The sequence below is a fragment of the Portunus trituberculatus genome, chromosome 37 (assembly GCF_017591435.1).
Source record: "Portunus trituberculatus isolate SZX2019 chromosome 37, ASM1759143v1, whole genome shotgun sequence".
Lineage (NCBI taxonomy): Eukaryota > Metazoa > Arthropoda > Malacostraca > Decapoda > Portunidae > Portunus > Portunus trituberculatus.
The window spans coordinates 32960693-32983727 of record NC_059291.1 but is presented as its reverse complement, the minus strand read 5'-3'; the positions used below and the strand labels follow the sequence as shown (position 1 = coordinate 32983727).

Here is a 23035-nt window from a genome sequence, read left to right as displayed (position 1 = left end):
TAACGATAGTAAAACACGAGATGAAATAGAAATAACAATAAAATCTATAATAATGGCAAAATAACGAGATACAATAAGAAAAACAATACAAAAATACCAATGACAAAAACTAAAATCATAGAATTGAAGTAACAGTAGAAAAAAACAAAAAAACAATGAGATTAACAGTATAGTGATCCTAACAATAGTAAAGGGAAGGTGAATACATATACATACCTCCAATCACCCGACACGTAACGCTGATGGTGTCCCCCTCATTGTAAGGGCCGAGAATGTCCACCTCCCTGCCGTCCTCACTCAGAATGGTTGGGTCGCCGGGAGGTACTGAGGGAGAGACGTTGGTTAACACTTCCTCTTATGCCTCCCTGTTGGCTGGCTGTAGCTGGCTCATGTTACGTAGCTGTGTGTGTGTAAGTGTTGTGGTTATACAGGATGAACATAGTGGGAAAGGTGGAATGAACTGATCGATTGATTGATGTGTTTTACTGGCTATATGTTTTTTCTTCTTTTTTTGTGTGTTTTTATAGATTTATGGATGTTGTCGTTGTTGTTGTTGTTGTTGTTGTTGTTGTTGTTGTTGTTGTTCTCTTCTTGTTCTTCTTGTTCTTGTTCTTGTTCTTCTTCTTTTTCCTCCTCCTCCTCCTCCTCCTCCTCCTCCTCCTCCTCCTCCTCCTCCTCCTCCTCCTCCCTAACCCTGAAAGACATAGTGGCGACATGGCCTTGGAGAACATAATTCAGCTTGATGGAAATGATAACTCTTGTGTTTGTTTAGATTTCTTAAAGTTAGTATCTTGTATTGCCTTAGCGTTTTCTGATCTATGCTGGTGATGTGATATATGGATGGTACACGTATAATGTATTTTGTGTCTGGTGGCGTCATACATAGATTAAGAATATACATTTTTTTCACCTGATTTGGCTCAGATTTAATTACATGAGGGGACAAAATTCACTGTTGGTATCCCCAGAGATTAATTAAAAACACAACACACTCATTTATACATTAATCCTAATACTCAAATTATATAATCTTTATGGGACTGCAAGTGTGTGTGTGTGTGTGTGTGTGTGTGTGTGTGTGTGTGTGTGTGTGTGTTCTGGGTATATACAGCAGATGTCTATTCGGAGCATTTCACATTAAGTTAGAGCGGCGTTCCTCCCTTCTCATCTCACGCCCTCCTCGTTTCCTGATCCTACATTTTGCGTCTGTTCCCCGAGTAATCCACATCCTGCTCCAGTATTGCATTCATCATATCTCACTCTCTCATTCTCTCGTTCTCTGGTTCTCTCCGCTTCACGCCTTCCATATCTGTCCTCCCCAAACCAGCCAGAATTCTCTCCTGACAGCCTGCATCATCCTTCCTCATTTACTATTTCCTCTCAGCTTCTTCTCTTCCTCTGTTCCTTCCGCCACTGTGTTTCGAAGCAGGAATAATGTTTCTTTAATGTCGGTTTACCATTGCTCAAGTTGAAAGTCCTGAATGTATCCTTTTACACGCTTCTCTCATTCCTTATCTCATTGCTTATGTACTTCTTTCTATTTCGTTTCTATTCCTTTCTTTCTCTCTCTTTTTCTTAGTACCCCCTATATCTTTATCTCGTTTTCTGATTCCTTTTCTCTCTTTGCCAGTTTTACAGTTTCCTTTCTCCCTTTTTTCCATAATATATCCTTTTTTCACACTTTTCTTACTAACTGACTAACATGTAATCCTTTTATGTTATCTAATTTCCTTTTTTTTTTATTTATATTTTGCTCTCATCTTTATCTCGTTTTTTTTATTCCGTTCCTTCCTGTGCTTTCTTTTACTTTCCTTACTTCCTCACTTCCTCCTTGATCTCTTACTACTCACTCCTTTTCATCCCCTTTGGTCTCTTTCATCTTCCTTTCCTCTTTTGCTCCATGTTCCCTTACACCGCCACTAACTTTTCTTCTTCCTTCCTCCATTCTCTTCCTTTTTTTTTCTTTATCTCCTTTTCTGCCTCACTCCAAGTTCTTTCCCTCTAACTCTTCCTCTTACTCCTTCCCTTTATTTGCTGTCTTTCACTTACCTTTCTCTTTCGTTCCAAATTCTTTCACGTTTCACTTTTCTGCTTTTCTGTTCTTGTTGTCGTTCACTCTCCTTTTCTCCTCAATCTATCTTCACTTCTTCCTCATTTCCTGCTTCTTTGTACATTTCCACTATCTTTGTTTCTTTTCCCCGCCAATCTTAGTTCCTTAACCTTCAACTCGTCCTCATTTTCTTTTTCTTTCTCCTCTTTTAGCTTCTTTCGTCTCCTTGTGTATCACTTCTTCACATTCTCTTCGTTCCTTACCTTATTTTTTTTTTTTTATCGTATTTTCACCTCACCCGTCCTCTCTCTCTCTCTCTCTCTCTCTCTCTCTCTCTCTCTCTCTCTCTCTCTCTCTTCCTCTCTTAGTTCCTTCACCTCCAACTCTTTTTGTCCTTTTTGTCCTTTGCTTTCCAGTGACCAGAGGCTCCCATATTCCCAGCGCCTAGAAAGATAGGGCCGTTAAATTTCCCTAGCGGGGCAAGGGCGAGAATGGAACCTTTCCCAGAGTTATAGTGGTAATAGAGGAAAGTTGTAGCGTGTTCCTGGATATGTACGGTCCCCTCTCACCGACCTCCTTGTTGTTCCCCCCTTGTCTCCCTCGCCATCACGTTTATTGCGGAATTTCTGCTGCTGAATGTACGTATATCTGCTTACGTATGTGGGTTGATATTAGTCTGTTTTATTTTATTATTTTCAGGGGGTTACTTGTGTGGGTGGGATGGAGTGGTGGTGGTGGTGTGGTGGTGGTGGTGGTGGTGGTGGTGGTGGTGGTGGTGTGTGTGTGTGTGTGTGTGTGTGTGTGTGTGTGTGTGTGTGTGTGTGTGTGTGTGTGTGTGTTCCCTTGTTCTTCTTGTTTATATTCTTATATTTCTTCTGTTTTCTTGTTCTTGTTCTTTTCTTCTTTTTCTTCTTTTTTACTTTTTCTTATCTTTTTTTCTTTTGTTCTTCTTATCTAGCTAAATGTGTGTGTGTGTGTGTGTGTGTGTGTGTGTGTGTGTGTGTGTGTGTGTGTGTGTGTGTGTGTGTGTGTTTGAAGATGAAAGCTGATTTTGTTTCGTGACTACTTTTTAACGATTATCCATTCTCTGTCTTGAATATTACTTTAAAAGCCTCTGGCTTCACAAGCCAGAGGACCGGGGTTCGATTTCCCGGCCGGGTGGGGATATTTGGGTGTGTCTCCTCTCACGTGTAGCCCCTGTTCACCTAGCAGTGAGTAGGTACGGGATGTAAATCGAGGAGTTGTCCCGGTGTGTGTTGTGTGCCTGGTCTCAGGCCTATCCGAAGATCGGAAATAATGAGCTCTGAGCTCGTTCCGTAGGGTAACGTCTGGCTGTCTCGTCAGAGACTGCAGCAGATCAAACAGTGAAACACACACACACACACACACACACACACACACACACGTGTGTGTGTGTGTGTGTGTGTGTGTGTGTGTGTGTGTGTGTGTGTGTGTGTGTGTGTGTCGACTCACAATCGAGAGGGCTCGGGTTCGAGTCCCGGGAATCGGCGAGGCAAATGGCAAGCCTCTTAATGTGTAGGGTGTGTTCACCTAGCAGTAAATAGGTACAGTATGTAACTCGAGGGGTTGTGGCCTTACTTTCCCGGTGTATGTTGTGTGTGATGTGGTCTCAGTCCTAACCCGAAGATCGGTAACTACGAGCTCTGAGCTCTTTCCGTAGGGGAAAGGCTGGCTGGGTAACCAGCAGACGACCGTGGGGAATAATACACACACACACACACACACACACACACACACACACACACACACACACACACACACACACACACGTAAACCTAATTAGACATCCACGGTAAGATATGCACCTAAGATGATTCTAATTCATAACGAAATGATGGCCTGTGTGTGTGTGTGTGTGTGTGTGTGTGTGTGTGTGTGTGTGTGTGTTTATTGGAATTGTGGGGCGATACCAGCCGGATGGAAATGCATTATCGATGGTCTGTTATCACTCATTTATCTGTAATGGGCTGTGGCAGAATGGGGGAGCGAGCGTGTGTGTGCGTGTGTGTGTGTGTGTGTGTGTGTGTGTGTGTGTGTGTGTGTGTGTGTGTGTGTGTGTGTGTGTGTGTGTGTGTGTGTGTGTGTGTGTATGTGTGTGTTTAGTGGCGTATGTATCATGTTACTCTCTAAAGAATGAACTGGAGTTATATATTCGTGGTTTTCCTTTTGACCGATGCTTCTGAAATACCAAAAGTTCAATGTCAAACTTCAAACCGTGATGCTTGAAACAGAAACTCACACAAACAAACGGACGGGAACATTGATGCACAGACGTGAATGTAAATATTATCAGAATTTTTCTTCTAATCAATGAATTCAAAAGGTTAAAGCGTGTTTCTGGAAATGGAAAACTTAGATTGCATGAAGTTTGAGAATTGTCTTTCTTACTGAATGATCCGAGCATGAAAAAATAAATATTGATGTGCCAAAAAAAAAGAAATGACTGCCATGTTAGGTACTGGTAATGTATCGGAAGCACCACCTCATCCTGACAGGAAGCTGCTAATATTGTTTTGGTCAGACTGATGGGAGTGTTAGCAACCTCCGCCAAAAAGTGTGGAATGATATAAAGCTGCACCAGGTAAAGAGATCCCAGCATTTCCCAACTCTTCCCCTACACTGCACGAGTACGGGAGGTCGTTTAGCTTTCCATTACCTAACCTAACTGGCAATAAGGCAGCATTGTAGCACCTATGTACGAAATGTAGATATTAGTATTCGTATTACTTGGGCAAGTCCTGTGTAGAGAGTGCAATTCAGTAATATAATCGGACATAGCATAGAAAGGAGAGGATTCACAAATGAACTTTCAGAGTAGATTGTCAACTGCTTCAGCGATAACAACCACTGAGTTAGTCGAGCGATGTGGTGACTTCGGGCAATGAAGGAACAAACAAATACAACGAAACGTGAATGCCATCGTATCATGAATCTCAGGATCGCTTTTCACTAGTTGTCCCAGTAATTGTAACCACTCCGTTCATTACAAGAGGTGAATGTGTTTCCTTGGTTTTGGTTGCAGGATGGGTGGCTTCAGTGAGTTACCGTAGAGGGTTGGTTTCCAGGTAGGATTACCAAACTATATATAGTGTTCTTGTCCTCTTATAAGCTATTGTGTGAAGGTTCTCTCGTGTGTGTCCTAGTTATCATTATTTTCTTCTTTTCTTTTCATTTTTTCTTGTTGTCGTTTTCTTCATCATCATCATCATCATCATCATCATCATCATCATCATCATCATCATCATCTTCTTCATCTTCATCTTCATCTTCTTCTTTATAATGCTTTTCTTACTGTGCATTGGATAGCGATGTACATTTAACACAACTTGACGGGGCAACAGATGTGCTGCTGTTTGTTCTTTCCAAGCCACAAGGTCTCCTTTCTCCTAATTTATGCAAATTTTACCTTTAATTTCCGCTCCCCTGCCACAAAAAAAAAAAAAAAACTAAAATATACACATTTTCCTCAGTTATAAATCATGTTGACCTTACTTAAGCTAATTTATAGTGGGAATAATTCAGGCGAGGTAATGGGAGTGCATTATTTGTGGGGTAATTTACATATTAAATTAATCTTTTTCTTATACGAAAAAAAAACAATGGTCAAAAATAAACAAACAAAATCACAAACAAATGGTAGAGAAAAGAAAAAATTACAGTTGTGAAGCAAAACAAGGCACAGAGGAACAGAATGAAACACCAATTTGAAAAGCAAAGCGTCTCACCCTGCCGTAGAGAAAAACACAACCCAGAGAAGCAAATGAACCTTCCCACTCACCAATGATTTTGAGCGTGGACTCGGCAACCTGCGTCCTCTTTTTCCTGATCTCTACCTGGCATGTGTAGTGACCAGCGTCCTTTTCCAGCAAGTCTTCCACCTTCAGGTATGGAAATCTGCCCTGGAAATCAAGCTCTGCGCGAGAGCCGAACAGCTGCCCCGCGACGAAAGCCTGTGGGTTGTCTGGTTCTCGCATGTCCACGCTGAGAGGAGAGAAAGAAAGAGAGAGAGTGAGGGAATGGCCAGCACTTATCTTTTAGTATGTGATGATGAATGCCCCCGCTACAGAAGTGACTAGTGGAAGGGAGAGAGAGAGAGACAGAGAGATATACGTTGAATAGAACGTTTAGGAAATGTGTGAAGACATATATATATATATATATATATATATATATATATATATATATATATATATATATATATATATATAGATAGATAGATAGATAGATAGATAGATAGATAGAGAGAGAGAGAGAGAGAGAGAGAGAGAGAGAGAGAGAGAGAAATTAATGAGGACCGTAGATTCTCTCGTAGATCTCTTCTCTACATAAAAAAAAGATACATAAAGTAAAGATTCGGAAACCATTAGATGATTGTGTTGGTTGTATAAAAAAGATTACTGAAAGAAGAATGCATACCCTTAAATAGAAAATAGGTACATGTTTAATGATTAATAGTGAATGATGAAGTAAACAAACGAAAAAAAAAAATATACAAGAAATAAGAAAGCAGGAAAAAAATAAAAACAAGGAAAAGAAGAACAGGTCGCTTTTTTTTCAGTCCAACGGCGAGAGAAAAATTTGGAGGAAACAATTAACTCAGTCAACTTTTGTTCTTGGGAAGCGTTTATCTTTGAGAAAGTTTTGTCATTATTATGGAGTGACTAGGAGAGGACGGGAAGCAGAAGGAAGAAGCAGGAGAGGAGGAGGAGGAGGAGGACGAGGACGAGAACGAGGACGAGGACAAGGACGAGGACAAGGACGAGGACGAGGACGAGGACGAGGAAAGGACTTTCTTTCCTCTTCATTACATCTTTACTTTCCTCTCTAGTATTCCTTACCTACAATAACTACCCCGTCATTTCAATTTCTATCCTCCCTTTAATATTGCCTGATCAACTGAAAATATTATGATTGATCCGTGCTTTCTATCTACAATTATTATACTCATCACTCACTTTGCCTCTACTTTCCTCTCTCAAGATCTCAATATATTTCACTGGAGACAAGGACCGCAAATAATTCTTTTTAAGAAGAATTTTCGCTACTTCTACTTGAAGCTGAATTGGTAGAGGTAATTTTCGTCAGGTTATCTTCGTGAATTTAGTATTTTCAATGTGAGGAATTCAATCAGTCATCACTAAGGCCTTTGAGAACAGGTGATATTGGCAGGTGTAGCAGAAAATAATAATCTCCTCAGTACCAGGACGTGTCTTCATATTCATTCTGCTTAAAATTTGGCGATTTTATATAGCTTCAGAAACATATATTAGGATTAGAATAGTAAAGGCTTGGGCCATTATTCTTTTGCTCTCCGTAGACCCCTCCTAATGCAAATAAAATCGCCTAATGATACACAAAAAATCAAGGTAAAAATGCGCTAAACAGAGAATGAAAGTAACTACTCTATTTCTCCTCTTTTTTCTCTTCTTTTTCCTTGTAGTGTTGTCTGTTTAAACACTGGTTGAAAAGAGTATGGTGGTATAATGATGGCATGGACTTGTGCCAGGCAGTGAACTATTCCTGAGTCTTGGAATATTGGAAAGTTGATAAAGTTTCACTGTATTGCTGTAAGGGAGGTAGAGGCGAGGAGGCATCAGGTTTGAGAAACAGGCAAAGATTTTAGGATTTTCAGGTAGATGATGAGAGAGAGAGAGAGAGAGAGAGAGAGAGAGAGAGAGAGAGAGAGAGAGAGACGGTGGAAAGAAAATATTAATGTCAGAAGTCTGAACCTTTAAGGGCGAGATATAATAGGTGTTCTGGAAAAGAATGAAGTAGCGAAGAGCAAGTGATGACGTCAGGTTGTCAGGTTGTGAGGTGGTTTGGGCGACAAGAGTGATGGCGTTGGAGACATGTGTGGAAGGAGGCGTGGTGTGTTAGGGGCGGGCCGGTTTGATGGCAGAGACATGTGGAAAGAAGGGAATGGCGAGTGGCATAATTTGAATTGATAGGGATTGAGGAGCGGGAAAGTACTGAAGGAGATAGCTCAGGAAGGTAGTAAGAAGTAGTATTAAGGTGATAATAATTATTGTAACACACCAACAAGGTTTATGAGTGAGATGGAACTTTGAGCTGCACCTGTGAGGGCATGAAGGAATAAACAGGAACAAATTGCTACAAAGGTTTAAATGTCTTATGGAATGGAAAGGGTAGATGTGGAAAAGTAGAAAATAAGGAAAAAAAAAACTGTGGTGTGTATTTGTAAGTTTTATCATAATGAAAAGGACGATAGTGAAAGACTTAGTTATTTTTTGAAAACAAGTGATCTTTTCATGTTTGCGTCATCATCATCTCGTATTTCTCTTCATTTTTTCGCTTTCATAATTTTTTATGTTGATATTTTCTATTACGTGCCCAGTATTACTCTTCACAGTCGAAAATGTCTACATTATTCTCCTTCTCTACCTCCTCCTCCTACTCCGTTTTTTCGTTCCACACGTCCTCTTCTTTCTCCTTCAACATCTCTACTTTGAAGTCTCATTGTTCTTGAAATTGGGCTAAAACTCGTCATTTCAAAATTCTCTGTGAACTAGAAGGAGCGGGATCGTGCACGTGGGTAGCGTCCTTGTAACCTGATCCATGTCGAACTCAAGCACTCGGGGAATATGAAAGGGTGATGCATGTAGCTATAAAACGTTCGGGCAGTCATTGCGTTTAATGACTGAGGAGTGAAAGAGTTCTGCATCGTTACCAGCAAAGGCTGAGTAATTAATGATTTTGTGTTTAGTAATGTGAAGGACAAGGATTTGTTTGATCAAGTATTGAGGAATGATTTTTCTAACGATAACCTTTTTTGTGTTATAAGTATGACAGCTATTTTGTCGTACTTTACACGGCACTATATGATTCTGGGAATATTTCAACTTTATATAATTCGTCAGTGCTACACCGCCTTATAGATAGAGTTATTTTTATTCCTGATATCAATTTATTTTCTTCTTCACTCTCCTGCTTCACAGTTTTTCTCCCACTGTATACCTTGCCTATAACTGCGCACACACGTACTTGTCTTGTCCTGTCTACGCTGTATCTGTTCTGATATTTATTCTTGTCACTTTTCATTTGCTGTGTTCTTGTGATAGAACAGTTACTATAAAACGATTTACTGTCTAGTGAGGTGAGCGATGCGCTACGACATTATGATGTGAAGTGAAAAATAATAGTTGCCACTCAAGAAAAGCTAAGGCATGAAAGTCTATTTTGTGAGATGAGAGCAGGTAGAGAGAAAAATGTTGCAGATTTTTAAAGCTGGTAGAAATTTTGTAACATTCAATGCAGTGTTCTTTTTATTTATTTAATTTTTAGCTTAGATGCGACTCACTCTTCACACGCGAGATACCTAACAACCCCCACTTCCCAAAAGAAAAGAACACTAGTGTCATGAATGGTGATTAATTGATTGAATGACTGACTGGCTGATTAAGTAAAGGACCAGCAACAAGGTAACATGGCGGTCATGTGAATATGATACGTGGGAAGACGCTGAATGGGAGCATGGAGACGCGTGACCTCAGCGGCAACCTTGCTGTGCCTGCATGGTGACGCTGCCCATTCCAAGGAAGGACCACAGAAGGAAAGCAATTAACAAAATTAAAAGAAAAGTGAAATTTCTGTCTTGAACCTTATAATCCTTAATTGCACGATAAAAAACATTGCGCTGATTATTTATTAGAAAAGAAAATACATAACGAGCAACTAGACTATTAGTGATTACAGAGAGCATATCAGTTACTAGAATTTCCCACACTGGATGACCTACACAAGTAAACAGTTTTATTGCAGTGCGCTCCCTACCTTTCTTACTTTCTCACTCTTTCCATCTGCATAGTTTGTTTTGTGTATGGCGTGACTGATAAGAAGCTAAAAAAAAATAAAAGTGACTCGCAAAATTTACCAATTACAGAAAGAAAGAACGTAACTGAGGAAACGAAGGTAAATGCTCAGTTTATAAACCTTCCTGCAGTAATTTTCTCTTCCTCCTCCTCCTCCTCCTACTTCTGCTCACCTGAAAACACGGCCCGCGATGCCTCTTTTGGTCCAGGAGATGAAGTAAATATTGTCGGTGTCTGTCAGGGGCACCAGGCACGGGATTCTCGCTGTCTCGCCCACCACTGCCTTCACTGTGTCTGGGTGATCTGAGGGACGAAAGAAAAGCTGTCAAAACCATTGCTATTGGTAATGGTGTAGTAGTAGTAGTAGTAGTAGTAGTAGTAGTAGTAGTAGTAGTAGTAGCACTTGTAGTAGTAGTACTTGTACTTGTAGTAGTAGTAATAATAGTAGTAGTAGTAGTAGTGGTAGTAGTAGTGGTGGTGGTGGTGGTGGTGGTGGTGGTAATAATGGTAATAACAAAATTACAACAACTGCTGCTGCTGCTGGTGCCATTACTACTATTATTACTATTATTACAACCACTGCACTGCTGCTGCTGCTGCTGCTACTACTACTACTGCTGCTGCTGCTGCTGCTGCTGCTGCTGCCATTGCTGCTGTTATTGCTGCTGGTGTTATAACCACTGCACTGCTGCTGCTGCTGCTGCTGCTGCTGCTGCTGCTGCTGCTGCTGCTGCTGCTGCTGCTGCTGCTGCTGCTGCTGCTGCTGCTGCTGCTGCTGGTACTACTGGTACTTCTACTACTACTACTACAATTACTAATACCACCACCATGACAATAACTGTAACAACGTGCGCGCGCACACGCACACACACACACACACACACACACACACACACACACACACACACACGCGCGCGCAACACCGGTGTAGAGAAACATTTGGTGGTATTGAGAGAGGAAGAGGAGTAAGAGATAGTATTGAATATTCCTATAGTATGTGACATGGAGAGAGAGAGAGAGAGAGAGAGAGAGAGAGAGAGAGAGAGAGAGAGAGAGAGAGAATCCGTATTTTTAATCTCGGGGAGAGCTTCTGCTGGTAGTATACGATGGGTAACGCTGCACTGAGCTTTTTCATAGGACATTTCCGGTCTCGTCGTCATTGTTGGTAGCAGGGAGGCTCAGTCAACGGCGACGCTCCCTGTTCACCTCACTAACTCCGCCAGACGTGCCCAGCGGCGGAGTAACTCTGGCAACGAGGGTAATGAAAGAAGCTCTCTCTCTCTCTCTGTCTCTCTCTCTCTCTCTCTCTCTCTCTCTCTCTCTCTCTCTCTCTCTCTCTCTCTCTCTCTCTCTCTCTCCCTCCTGACTAATTAGGGAGTACAGTGCGCGGCGTGAGTGGGCAGGTAGATGGAAGGTTGCCTGGTGAAGTGGATGCCTGTGTCGGTGTCACGTGGAGGTGTGCGTGCTGGTGAACCAGTGTTGGTTAGGTTATGTGGGAATCGATGGGTGGAAGAGGGTGGTTATAAATGTTAGCCCTTTATACATAGAAAGAAAACGAATGATCTATAGAAGTGAAATTAGATGTTGTAATGAGATGAGACATGTAATGGTTCTTATCTTTTATATGAAAGACACACACACACACACACACACACACACACACACACACACACACACACACACACACACACACGGTTTTGTATACGTTCACCTTCATTTTTTTTTTTACTCCTCCTTTCTTTATTTTCATCGTTGTAGTACTTCAGGGAGTACTCTTTTTTTCCCCTCCACTCCCCCCTTTTTCGCCCTCCGCTCTCGTCCACTTCTCCCGTCACCACCCTCTCTCTGCTCTCTCCTCTCTCCTCGTTTCTCTTCCTCCCTCCCTCAGCGTCGCGCATCCCTCCGGTAGAAGAGGACCCCCGTGCCTCCTCAGTCAGGCTCGGTGCGGCGTCCCCTCCCATAGTGAAAAAAAAGAAAAGAAATAAAAAAAAAAAATTGTGCTATTTTTTAAGTTAAGAAAGATGAAGATATATATTTTTTAATTTCCTGGATATGAACAAGTTTGTAGTTTATTTTGATCTAGTATCATTAGTTTTCATTGATGGCATTTCCTAGTACTTAAGGATTCCTTGTGTTCATGAACGGTATTGGACATATGAATGTTTAAACTAGACCTTTAGAGTGTTTTCTTGTTTTGCAGTCTATTTCTGGTGTATGAGTCTTTTATTCTTTACACATTTTTTTTCTTTCCCCAGAAGGATGCGTTTTACTGGAGTCTTCAGTCTTTCACAAAATATAAAACTCTTCTATTCATTTAAACTTTTTTCGGTTTTCCAATAGTTTTCTCCTTTGTTTGAAATAATCAACTTTTATATTTCAGTCAAAACAGGGGGCAGACTTTATCATTGCACTTATATTTTTCTTTGTAAAGGAGGAGAGGCAAAAACCAAGAATCTGATTAATAAAAAACTGAATATCATCTAGACGTTTGTGAATGATATAGGACTCCCGTTTATTTTCTTTTTATCCAGTTATTACCTCCCATTACATCTCCCTTTACATAAAAATACTGTTACTACTTGCACTGCTTTACCGGCTCATTCTTCTCTCTCTCTCTCTCTCTCTCTCTCTCTCTCTCTCTCTCTCTCTCTCTCTCTCTCTCTCTCTCTCTCTCTCTCTCTCTCCCTCTCTCTTTATATATGATAAAATACGTTCTTTTCATTCTCTTTATTCTTTTAATAACTTGTGTACCTGTTCTCATTTGAACTTCGTACAGCAACTTTTCATATAATTACCTTCCTTTGAACTCATTACGTTCCCTAATTTACGTAGGTGTTCTCATTTCAACTTCCTGTAACAACCTTTCATATAATTACACTTTTTTAAAATTCATTACGTTCCTTAATTTACGCAGCATGTTCTTTCTTAACATTATTGTACCCTCTCTCTCTCTCTCTCTCTCTCTCTCTCTCTCTCTCTCTCTCTCTCTCTCTCTCTCTCTCTCTCTCTCTCTTTGCTATCCCTTTTCGCTCATCCTCTTTCTGCATGCTCTCTCTCTTTCTCCACTCGCTGTGTCGCCCCCTGTGTTAACCTCAAACTCGGTGTAGTCGGATTAGAACGCCTGAAAGTCTTACGCGAGTTCCCCCTGCCTGATGTCTTGCACCTGGTATAAGCTCCTATTTGCACACTTCCAGTTAATTCACCATATAAACACGCATGAGCCACTTTTTATGAGACGAGATGTTTGCAAGCATAAGTAGAAGTGCTAGGGGGAAAAGTGTGTGTGTGTGTGTGTGTGTGTGTGTGTGTGTGTGTGTGTGTGTGTGTGTGTGTGTGTGTGTGTGTGATATTTTTTAAAGTATTGTTAATCTTTATTTGTGTTTCTCGTTTCATGTTTTTGTTATTTTTCATATTCTTTATTTTCCTCGTTTTTTTTGTGTGTGTGATTGACTGGTTGGTCGGTTGTTTTATTCCTTTTCTTATGGATTGAGTGTTTTATTCAGTTTTTTCTTTCTTGGGGATTGACTGCTTTTATTCTTTTTGGCTATGGATTGACTTCTTTTATTCTTATTTTTTATAGATTGACCGTTTTATTAGTTTTTTGTGGATTGACTGGTTGGTTTTTTTTTTCTTTTTTTTCTTTTTTTATGGCCATTTTTTCGTCTCCTTCATTTATTTTCTCATGTTCTTGCTATCTCTTTCCCTGTCTCGCCTTCTCTACTTCCTTAATCCTCAAATATGTTTTTTCTTTTACGTATTTTCTCTTTTTTTTTTTTTGGTAATTTCAGTAACTTAAACACTAAAAACTATAATCATATTTGACATTTCAGAATTTAGTCCTTAATTAATTTTTGCTTTTGGTTTTCTAGTGGCGAAACATAACATTTTACTTTTCTTTACAGGTACGAGACAAAATACCTACTGGCTTCCTGTAAGATGTGACGAGGTGACAGGTAGAATAGCATGTACTATTAGTGTCACGAGAGAGAGAGAGAGAGAGAGAGAGAGAGAGAGAGAGAGAGAGAGAGAGAGAGAGAGAGAGATCTTTCATTAAGTTTAGAAAGAGAGAGACCAGAATGGAAAGGGTACAACATTCTTTTCATTTTTTTGTGTATTTTCTTGTGGTATTCAAATTTTTCTTGTGTATTAACCTAAAAGGAGGAGAGAAAAGACTGAATGATTGTCTCTTTTTTTATACATGTAAAAATTTATTATATTAAACAACACACACACACACACACACACACACACACACACACACACACACACACACACACACACACACACACACACACACACACACACACACACACACAACAAAATATTTCAGTCAACATAAGTCAAGGAGGAGGAAGAGGAGGAGGAAGAGGAAGAGGAAGAGGAAGAGGAGGAGGAGGAGGAGGAGGAGGAGGAGGAGGAGGAGGAGGAGGAGGAGGAGGAGGAGGAGGAGGAGGAGGAGGAGGAGAAAGAGGAGAAGGAGGAAAATAAAGAAGAGAAGGAGAAAAAAGAAAGTAAAGGAGAGACGGTAATAGAAGAGGAGGAGGAGGAGGAAGAGGAGAAGAAGAAAGAATAGGAAGAGGAAGAGGAAGAGGAGGAGGAAGAGGAAGAGGTATAGAAGGAAGAAGAGGAGGAGGAAGAGGAGGAGTTGGAGAAGAAGAAAAAGAAAGATAAGAGCAAGAAAGATGAGAGAAAAAGGGAGAAGAGAGAGAGAGAGAGAGAGAGAGAGAGAGAGAGAGAGAGAGAGAGAGAGAGAGAAGGTAAAACTGCTGTCTTTTCTAAATGTCGCTTACTAATTTGTCTCCTGTGCCTTCGTAATACATTTTGTTGGATTTCACTCACTCTGGACTCACCTCAACTGCTTCCATTACTCTTTCCGTCTTTCCTAGTTACACTCATTTGTCTTCCGGGGAAAAAAGGAAACAAGAACTGTGTCCATCTTTTTTTTTTTTTTCTTTCTGTCAGTGTGTGTTTGTAACTGTTTCTTACCGCTTCTGTTTGTCTTTCGATCTGACTTTCTCTCTCTCTCTCTCTCTCTCTCTCTCTCTCTCTCTCTCTCTCTCTCTCTCTCTCTCTCTCTCTCTCTCTCTCTCTAAAAACGAAAAGTCTGATCTGATATATTTGTTTATTCCAACTGGCATTTTTATTTACACACACACACACACACACACACACACACACACACACACACACACACACACACACACACACACACACACACACACACACACACACACGCCCGGTAGCTCAGTGGTTAGAGCGCTGGCTTCACAAGCCAGAGGACCGGGGTTCGATTCCCCGGCCGGGTGGAGATATTTGGGTGTGTCTCCTTTCACGTGTAGCCCCTGTTCACCTAAATCGAGGAGTTGTGACCTTGTTGTCCCGGTGTGTGTTGTGTGCCTGGTCTCAGGCCTATCCCAAGATCGGAAATAATGAGCTCTGAGCTCGTTCCGTAGGGTAACGTCTGGCTGTCTCGTCAGAGACTGCAGCAGATCAAACAGTGAACACACACACACACACACACACACACACACACACACACACACACACACACACACACACAGAGAGAGAGAGAGAGAGAGAGAGAGAGAGAGAGAGAGATAGAAAGAGAGAATCTTACTTTAAAAACAAAACAAAGCAATTCTGGACAGTACATTTTTACTCTTTTTTTTTCTGTCTTCAGTTTTTAGCGTGTGTAATGTTTTCATCCCTTGCAGCGTTTTGGCATATCCTTTCATCCCGCGTTCTTTGCTCTCTCTCTCTCTCTCTCTCTCTCTCTCTCTCTCTCTCTCTCTCTCTCTCTCTCTCTCTCTGAAACGGTAAGGTTTCCAATGCTCTGAGAGTAACAGAGCCGTGATAATAATGTTTGTACCCTCCTCCTCTTCTTTCTCCTCCTCCTCCTCCTCCTCGTCCTCGTCCTCGTCCTCGTCCTCGCCCTCTTCCTCTTCCTCTCCTCCTCCTCCTCCTCCTCCTCCTCCTCCTCCTCGTTTTCTTATCTTCCTTTTTCTCTCTTTTCCTTTTTCTTCTTTCTTTAAACCCCTCTTCTCCACGCCTTACTTGTATCTTTTCTCCTCCACCTTCCAATTCTCGTAATCCTCCTCCTTCACCACGTCCTCCTCCCCTTGTCGACAACATTCTTTGGGGTCTGAGAGGTATCCAAGCGCACGGGTTCGAATCTTGTCCACGGTCAGAGTATAGGCTGGGCTTCCTCATTCGGGGCAACGGTTTCCTAGCAGGTGGGCTTTGAGATAGGAGGTACCCTAACAGTATCCCCTTTAGCCCGTAAATTCCCGTGAAAAAGCCCACATGGTTTAAATAAAAAAAAAATCCTCATTGTTGTCCACCTCTTTTCTTAATTATCCTTGTTCCTCTCCTCCTTTGCTTGTAATTCTCTGTATTAGTGTCATCTGGAAATTTACTCCTTTTCTTTTCCAATCCTCTCTTAATTTCTCATTTAATTTTTTGAAAATATTTTGTTCGTATCTTCCTCTTAACTCTTCACATCCTAATCCACCGTGATCTTTTAATTCTTATCTGCTTCTAATTCTTTCATTCCCTCATTCCACTTATATTAATCTCCTTGACATCATACGCGCCTCTCTGAACTACTACACTTAATACGACACATTTACGTAAGTTGGTTTATAGGACGCTCTTGAATTACTCAGACGCGTAGCACATTTTGAATACGAGCTAAGAGAATAAAGGCCAGTAATTCAGTGTTTCTTTGGTTCTAAGTTTGCACTCTTACTTGGAAACTGAAGCAGAGGAGTTTTTGGTGTTAATGTAGGAAGGTAATGAGAGGCTAATACTTACTATTTCATTAGGGTTGTCTCAGGTGATGATGCTGAGTAGAAATGCTCTTACAGCCAAATATCAAGCCATCGCTTCCTTTGAAATGGCACTCTGAGCTCGCATCAAAGCACTCTGTGAAGCTGTTTACTCTCTAGAGATAAAAAATACTGGCACTGGAAGATTTTAACTGCTCGGTCAATCCCTTAGTCTTTCTTGTTTCTGAATCACCTCCTTTCGTTTTTCAGGATGATTTGCACCGAGCTTTTTTTTCAGCTTGACGACCTAATTTAGCGTCGCTAGAACTATAAACACTGAAAGACATGAATTACTACATCAACCGCCTCGTCTTTCATTATCATTCTCTCATTTCATCCTTTTGAAATATTCCTTACTTTAATCGTGTGAAATTATTCTTTTTAATCATTCATTGCAGCTTTCATAAACATTCATTCACTTCATCCTTTGTAATTGTTCCTTAATTTAGTCTTTCCAAGCGCTTTTTTCCGTTTCCACCAAACATTTCTATCCAACATGATTTTACTGAACCGAGATTAAACTACAGACAGTGAAGATTTGCATTCCTTGGTTACTGGTTCTGAAATTACACTTTGTGACGTTTGCTTATTTAGGTTTCTATCAAAAACAGACGGGGAAAGTTAACAAAAATAAAAACATAAAAAACTGTGTTGGTGTACTTTTGATGTGTGTGTGTGTGTGTGTGTGTGTGTGTGTGTGTGTGTGTGTGTGTAATTCATCTCGGTCGCCTACTGGTCACCCAGCCAGTCTTCCCCATTACGGAGCGAGCTCAGAGCTCATAGACTGATCTTCGGGTAGGACTGAGACCACATCAACACACAACACACACCGGGAAAGCGAGGCCACAACCCCTCGAGTTACATTCCGTACCTATTTACTGCTAGGTGAACAGGGGCCACACATTAAGAGGCTTGCCCATTTGCCTCATCGCTTACTGGGACTCGAACCCGGCCCTCTCGAATGTGAGTCGAACGTGCTAACCACTACACTACGCGGTGTGTGTGTGTGTGTGTGTGTGTGTGTGTGTGTGTGTGTGTGTGTGTTGCTGTGTTTGTTGTTTATGTGTTCAAGTAAAGATATGAGTTTACGTCTTTTGTCTCTTTTTTTTTTTCTGCTGGCTGGTGGTTGCCGGGGACGGAGAAGGGAAGTGGACAGAGTTATTTGATATATTTCAGGTCCTAATTAGCGGATTTTTTTCCTTTTGTTTTCTTTTTATAGTTTTTATCCATCTGTATTTTTGCGATGGTAGTGAATGCATTTTTCTCTTCCTTAAAACAAAAGAAAATTGAAAAGAGAGAGAGAAAAAAAAATAACACGGTTACTCTTCCATTTTCCCTCTCCCTGATAGGCAACCTCTTTATTCTCTACCAACTTTTTCTATTATACTTCTTATTCTTCTTCTCTCGCTTTTCCATATCTATATGGGGTCGCGGTTCCTTATCAGCCTTTTCCACTCTCTCTTGTCTAATGCTATCTCTCCACTGAGGTCCTTCTCTCTCAAGTCGTCCCGTATACAGTCATCCCATCATCTTCTTGGTCTTCCTCTTCCTCTTGCTCCTTCCACCTGTAACTCCATCATCCTTCTACCAATCCATTCTTCATCTCTCCTCTCTCCATATATCATCGCTGGTCTTACCACTGTACAATACATCATGCCTTTCACTCTTGCACTAACTTTTTTTGTCACATATCAGTCCAGAGCATTTTCTCCAATTTTTCCATCCTGCTTGTATCCTCCCATTTATTTCTCTATCCAGTTCACCATCTTGCGACAGATTTCTATTATACTATTTCTATTATACTATTTTTTCTTTTTTTTTTATTTCAACTTTCGTCACTTCCCTCGTGTAACTTTTCTGGCATAATTTTTCATCCCTTCAAGGAATTTCGCTTCTTCACTTGTTTGATTTTAACGACCAAACTTTCCTCTCGTATTCTCTTGCAGGCATTACCGCGAATCACTTTTTCTTACATTTTTCTTATCCTTTTAAATTTGCTTCCAAACATCCCATTAATGAAATGAACACTAACCAGGAAAAATCACGCAAGAAAGCCAGGAAATCTCAGTCTTGTTTTTTATTACTACTTTTCTGATGCAAAGGTAGAAGAGGGACACAGTTATTGATATTCCTCTTATTTTCCTTATTTTCTTATAGTCAACTTCTTTAATTTCTGGAGTACCATGATGCGTTTCTATATTAATTCTGGTTATTATTTGGTGATTTTATACAGCTTTCGAAACTCGGGTGGGGATTGAAATAGTGAAGACTGTGACTAGTATTCTTTTGACCTCCATAGATCCTTCCTAATGTAAATAAAATGGTCTAATCGTACTCAGATCTCAAGGTGAAAATGTGTCCCAGTATTGAAGGGGTTAAGCATCTTGGACAGAGAAAACCTTAGACTTGAGTTGTATCACTTCTTAGACTAATGGAGAGGTAAAAAAAGCACCATACATTCAATTTTCTTTCCCATTATTACTATCTTTGAATCAGATTTAATAATTCTGTACATAGGAAAAAAAAAAAAACTGAGCTAAGTGTTTCATCTCTTCTTAGCTTATTTAACGCAGAGGTAGAAGAGAGACAGCATTCTCTACTTCGTATTTCCTTATCCTGTATCATTTAACCTCATATATTCCAAACATGAAGATGGAAAAAAAGAACGCTACTCACATTGATGAAAACACAAAGAAAGGATAGTAAACATCATCTACTATTCCTTATCTTTACCTCATCTCTTTACCTGAACATGAAGAAAAAGCTGAAGATGAGAAAAAAAAAACTACTTACATTGATGCAAAATTCGAATAAAGGGACAGTAAACAACATTTACTATTCCCTTTTTTTAACCACATCCTTTTACCAAAACATATAAAAAAAGTGATTTTGGACCCTTTCATCTGACTATAATTTCCTTCGACACTAAAATCCCCGACTTGCTGCCACCATTTGTCTCCTTCCTTTTCGCATCCTCCGTCCTTTCGCTCAACCGTATCCTGGCCTTACAAATTCAAGGTAATGCCCGGCACGTCCCGCCAGACAATGACTGTATATTTCAGAACTTAATGGGCACCTCTCCCTTGCTCTTCCTCTTCCCCTTTCTTTACCACCATTTACTCTCTCTCTCTCTCTCTCTCTCTCTCTCTCTCTCTCTCTCTCTCTCTCTCTCTCTCTCTCTCTCTCTCTCCACCTTCAGTGTCTCTACTCCTGTTTCTCTTCTCATTTATTTATATCTTTTCTTCTTTTTTTCTGTTCGTCCCCTACCTAACTTTTTCCTCTTCTTCACTTTTCTTTCCTCTCTTCTTCTTTCTTCCTTTTCTTCTTTCTTCTTTTCTTCTTTCTTCTTTTTCTTCTTCTTGTTCTTCTTGTTCTTCTTATTCTTCTTGTTCTTCTTTTTCTTTTCTTTTTTCCTTCTTATTCTGCTTCTGCTTCTGCTTTTGCTTCTGCTTCTGCTTCTTCTTCTTCTTCTTCTTCTTCTTCTTCTTCTTCTTCTTCTTCCACCTCCTCCTTCTCTTCCTCCTCCTCCAGACTACACTACACCCAGTAACTTCCTTTCAGCGACCTGGTCTTCTCTCCTACAGTAGAGAGAGAGAGAGAGAGAGAGAGAGAGAGAGAGAGAGAGAGAGAGAGAGAGAGAGAGAGAGAGAGAGAGAAGGCAAAAAACATACCTTGCTATTTCATTATTACTTCACTTTATTTTCCTAACAAATATTTGCGTATAGTCAGTTAGAACACACACACACACACACACACACACACACACACACACACACACACACACACACACACACACACACACACACACACACACACACACACACACTTGGAAGAAAAAAGAGAAAAAAAAGAGAGAAATAAAGACTAAGAAATAATGGTTGTGTTGGTCCTCCCGTCAGGTTTCCCAACGCACTCAGAGTTTGGTTTTCTGTAGCATTGGAATGGAGAAAACTTTTAGTGTGCGTGGCAAAGCTGCGAGGACTTTATAGGGGAAGGAGGGAAGGAGAGGGAGGATGGGAGGGATAGAGGCGAGAGAGAGAGAGAGAGAGAGAGAGAGAGAGAGAGAGAGAGAGAGGCAATAACCGGGAGCTTTATTTCATTCCGTGAGAGCAGAGCCAGCACCCACACCGGGCCACACAAACTTCGGTTAATATGAGCTAAGTTTAACATGGTGATATATAAGAGAGACTTAATAACCAGGTATTTACGAGCAGGCGGCGTGTACTGCATGCAAGCTGAGCAAGGGAGGGAGGGCAGGAGGAGGGGAGAAGAGGAGGTGATGGTGGTGGAGGTAGAAAAGATAGAGAAGAGGGAGGAATAAGGGAGAAATAAAAGAGAGAAAAATAAAGGAAAATGAGGAGAGAGGGAGAAAACAGTGGAAGGAATAAATGCATAGATCAAATAAAAGAGAAGTAAGGAGGGATTCAGGATAAAAGAGGCAAAAGGAACAGACGGAAGGGACAGAAAGGAAAGAATGTAAAGAGTGACGAGGGAATAATGAAGGAAAAGAGGAAAGAGAGAGACAAAGGAAAGGCACGTGAGGAGAGTAAGGGGGAAAAATAAAAGTAGAATTATAAAGAGCGTGCGATAAGAGGGAAAGAGAATAAAGGAGGAATAAACACAAAAGGAAGATAGGTAAGCAGGAAGAGAAAATAAAAGGAGAGAGATAATAAAGAAGGAATTGGCACAAAACTAAGATAGATAAGTACGAAGAGAGGATAGAGGAGGAATAGAAAGAGAAGGAAGAGATAAAAGAAAATGAAGAGATCGAAATAAAAGGAAATAAAAAAATGTGGGAAAAGAAGTAAAAGGAAATATAGAGAAGGAAAAAACGGAGAGGAAAAAGGGAGAAAAAATATAGGAAGATAGAGAGAGAGAAAAAAAAAGAGACAACAAAGAAACAGGAAAGAGGTGAGGGAAGGAGTGTTGTAGGCAAGGTGGAATAGCATTAATTTTACCATTAACTCTCATTTCCGCTCTCTCAGTACGACCCCCTTTTTGCCACATATACGTAATTCTCTCCTTGCCTATCTTCGTGCTTAATTCCCTTCCCTTTCTCCGTAATTCTTTTATTCTTTCCCCCACTATGCCTTTCTTCGTACGTAATTATTTTATTCTCTTCCACTCCATGTCTTTCTTCGTACGTAATTCACTTCCCCTTTTTCTTCGTCCGTTTGCCAGCGAGAGTCAGCCCTGTGGTGGTTGTACATCCTAAGACCTTACAGTGTCATTGCGAGTGTAGAAAGTCTGAATTAAACAAGGAACTTTGAAAGGATCCAGAGTATGTTCTTAATAATGAATATGTATTACTGTGTGTGTGTGTGTGTGTGTGTTTGGAGTACAGGAGAAAGAAGGGTGAGTTTACAGTGTGTGTGTGTGTGTGTGTGTGTGTGTGTGTGTGTGTGTGTGTGTGTGTGTGTGTGTGTGTGTGTGTGTGTGTGTTTGTGTGTGTGTGATTCACCACGGTCGTTTGCTGGTAACCCAGCCAGCCTTCCCCATGACGGAGCGAGCTCAGAGCTCATAGACCGATCGTCTGGTAGGACTGAGACCACAACACACTCCACACACCGGGAAAGCGAGACCACAACCCCTCGATTTACACCCCGTACCTATTTACTACTAGGTGAATAAGGGCTGCACATTAAGAGGCTTACCCATTTGCCTCATCGCGCCCTGGATGTGTGTGTGTGTGTGTGTGTGTGTGTGTGTGTGTGTGTGTGGGATGTAAATTTTTGTTTTGGAGACTAAAAGCTCTTAAATGTGTATCATATGTGTATTGATGTATATAAACAGATAATGTATTCGTCTATGTTTTATTTGTAGTCAATATAAACTCTCTCTCTCTCTCTCTCTCTCTCTCTCTCTCTCTCTCTCTCTCTCTCTCTCTCTCTCTCTGTGTAGTGGAAGGGAAATGTAGAAAAGTCAAATGATGCTTACATTTGGAAGCAAGAAGAATGAAAAGAAAGATTACTGTCCAAAATTATTGCTTATATGTAGCACTACGAGAGAGAGAGAGAGAGAGAGAGAGAGAGAGAGAGAGAGAGAGAGAGAGAGAGAGAGAGAGAGAGAGAGAGAGAGAGAACAGTTAAAGGGAAGGATGGGAAAAGAAAGAATATTTAGGGAGAAATAGATAAAGTAAGAGAAGAAGAAAGAGGACGAAGGAAGAGAGAAGGAAGGCAAGGAACAAAGAGAAGAAGAAAAGTTTTGAAATAGGAGTGGAGTAAAGAGAAGGTAATGGGAAATAGTATAGGAGTAATAGAAGGAAGAGAAGAAAGAAAAGAGGCAAATGACCAAGAGAGAGAGAGAGA

At 40.7% G+C, this 23035-nt stretch overlaps 1 protein-coding gene across 9 annotated transcripts in view; it reads right to left on the bottom strand.

Moving 5' to 3' along the window:
• The window catches only part of LOC123514107 (hemicentin-1-like), a 314035-nt gene that overhangs the window by 30832 nt on the left and 260168 nt on the right, over positions 1-23035 (bottom strand). For all 9 annotated transcript variants that reach the window (XR_006677523.1, XR_006677525.1, XR_006677522.1 and 6 more), the window contains exons 3-5: positions 10074-10203; positions 5850-6052; positions 217-324 (exon numbers count right to left, since the gene is read on the bottom strand). Coding sequence is in view for 5 of the 9 variants with exons in the window: in XM_045271738.1 (XP_045127673.1) it covers positions 217-324; positions 5850-6052; positions 10074-10203 (441 nt within the window). In the remaining 4 variants the exon portion in view is untranslated. The remainder of the gene's footprint in view (positions 1-216; positions 325-5849; positions 6053-10073; positions 10204-23035) is intronic.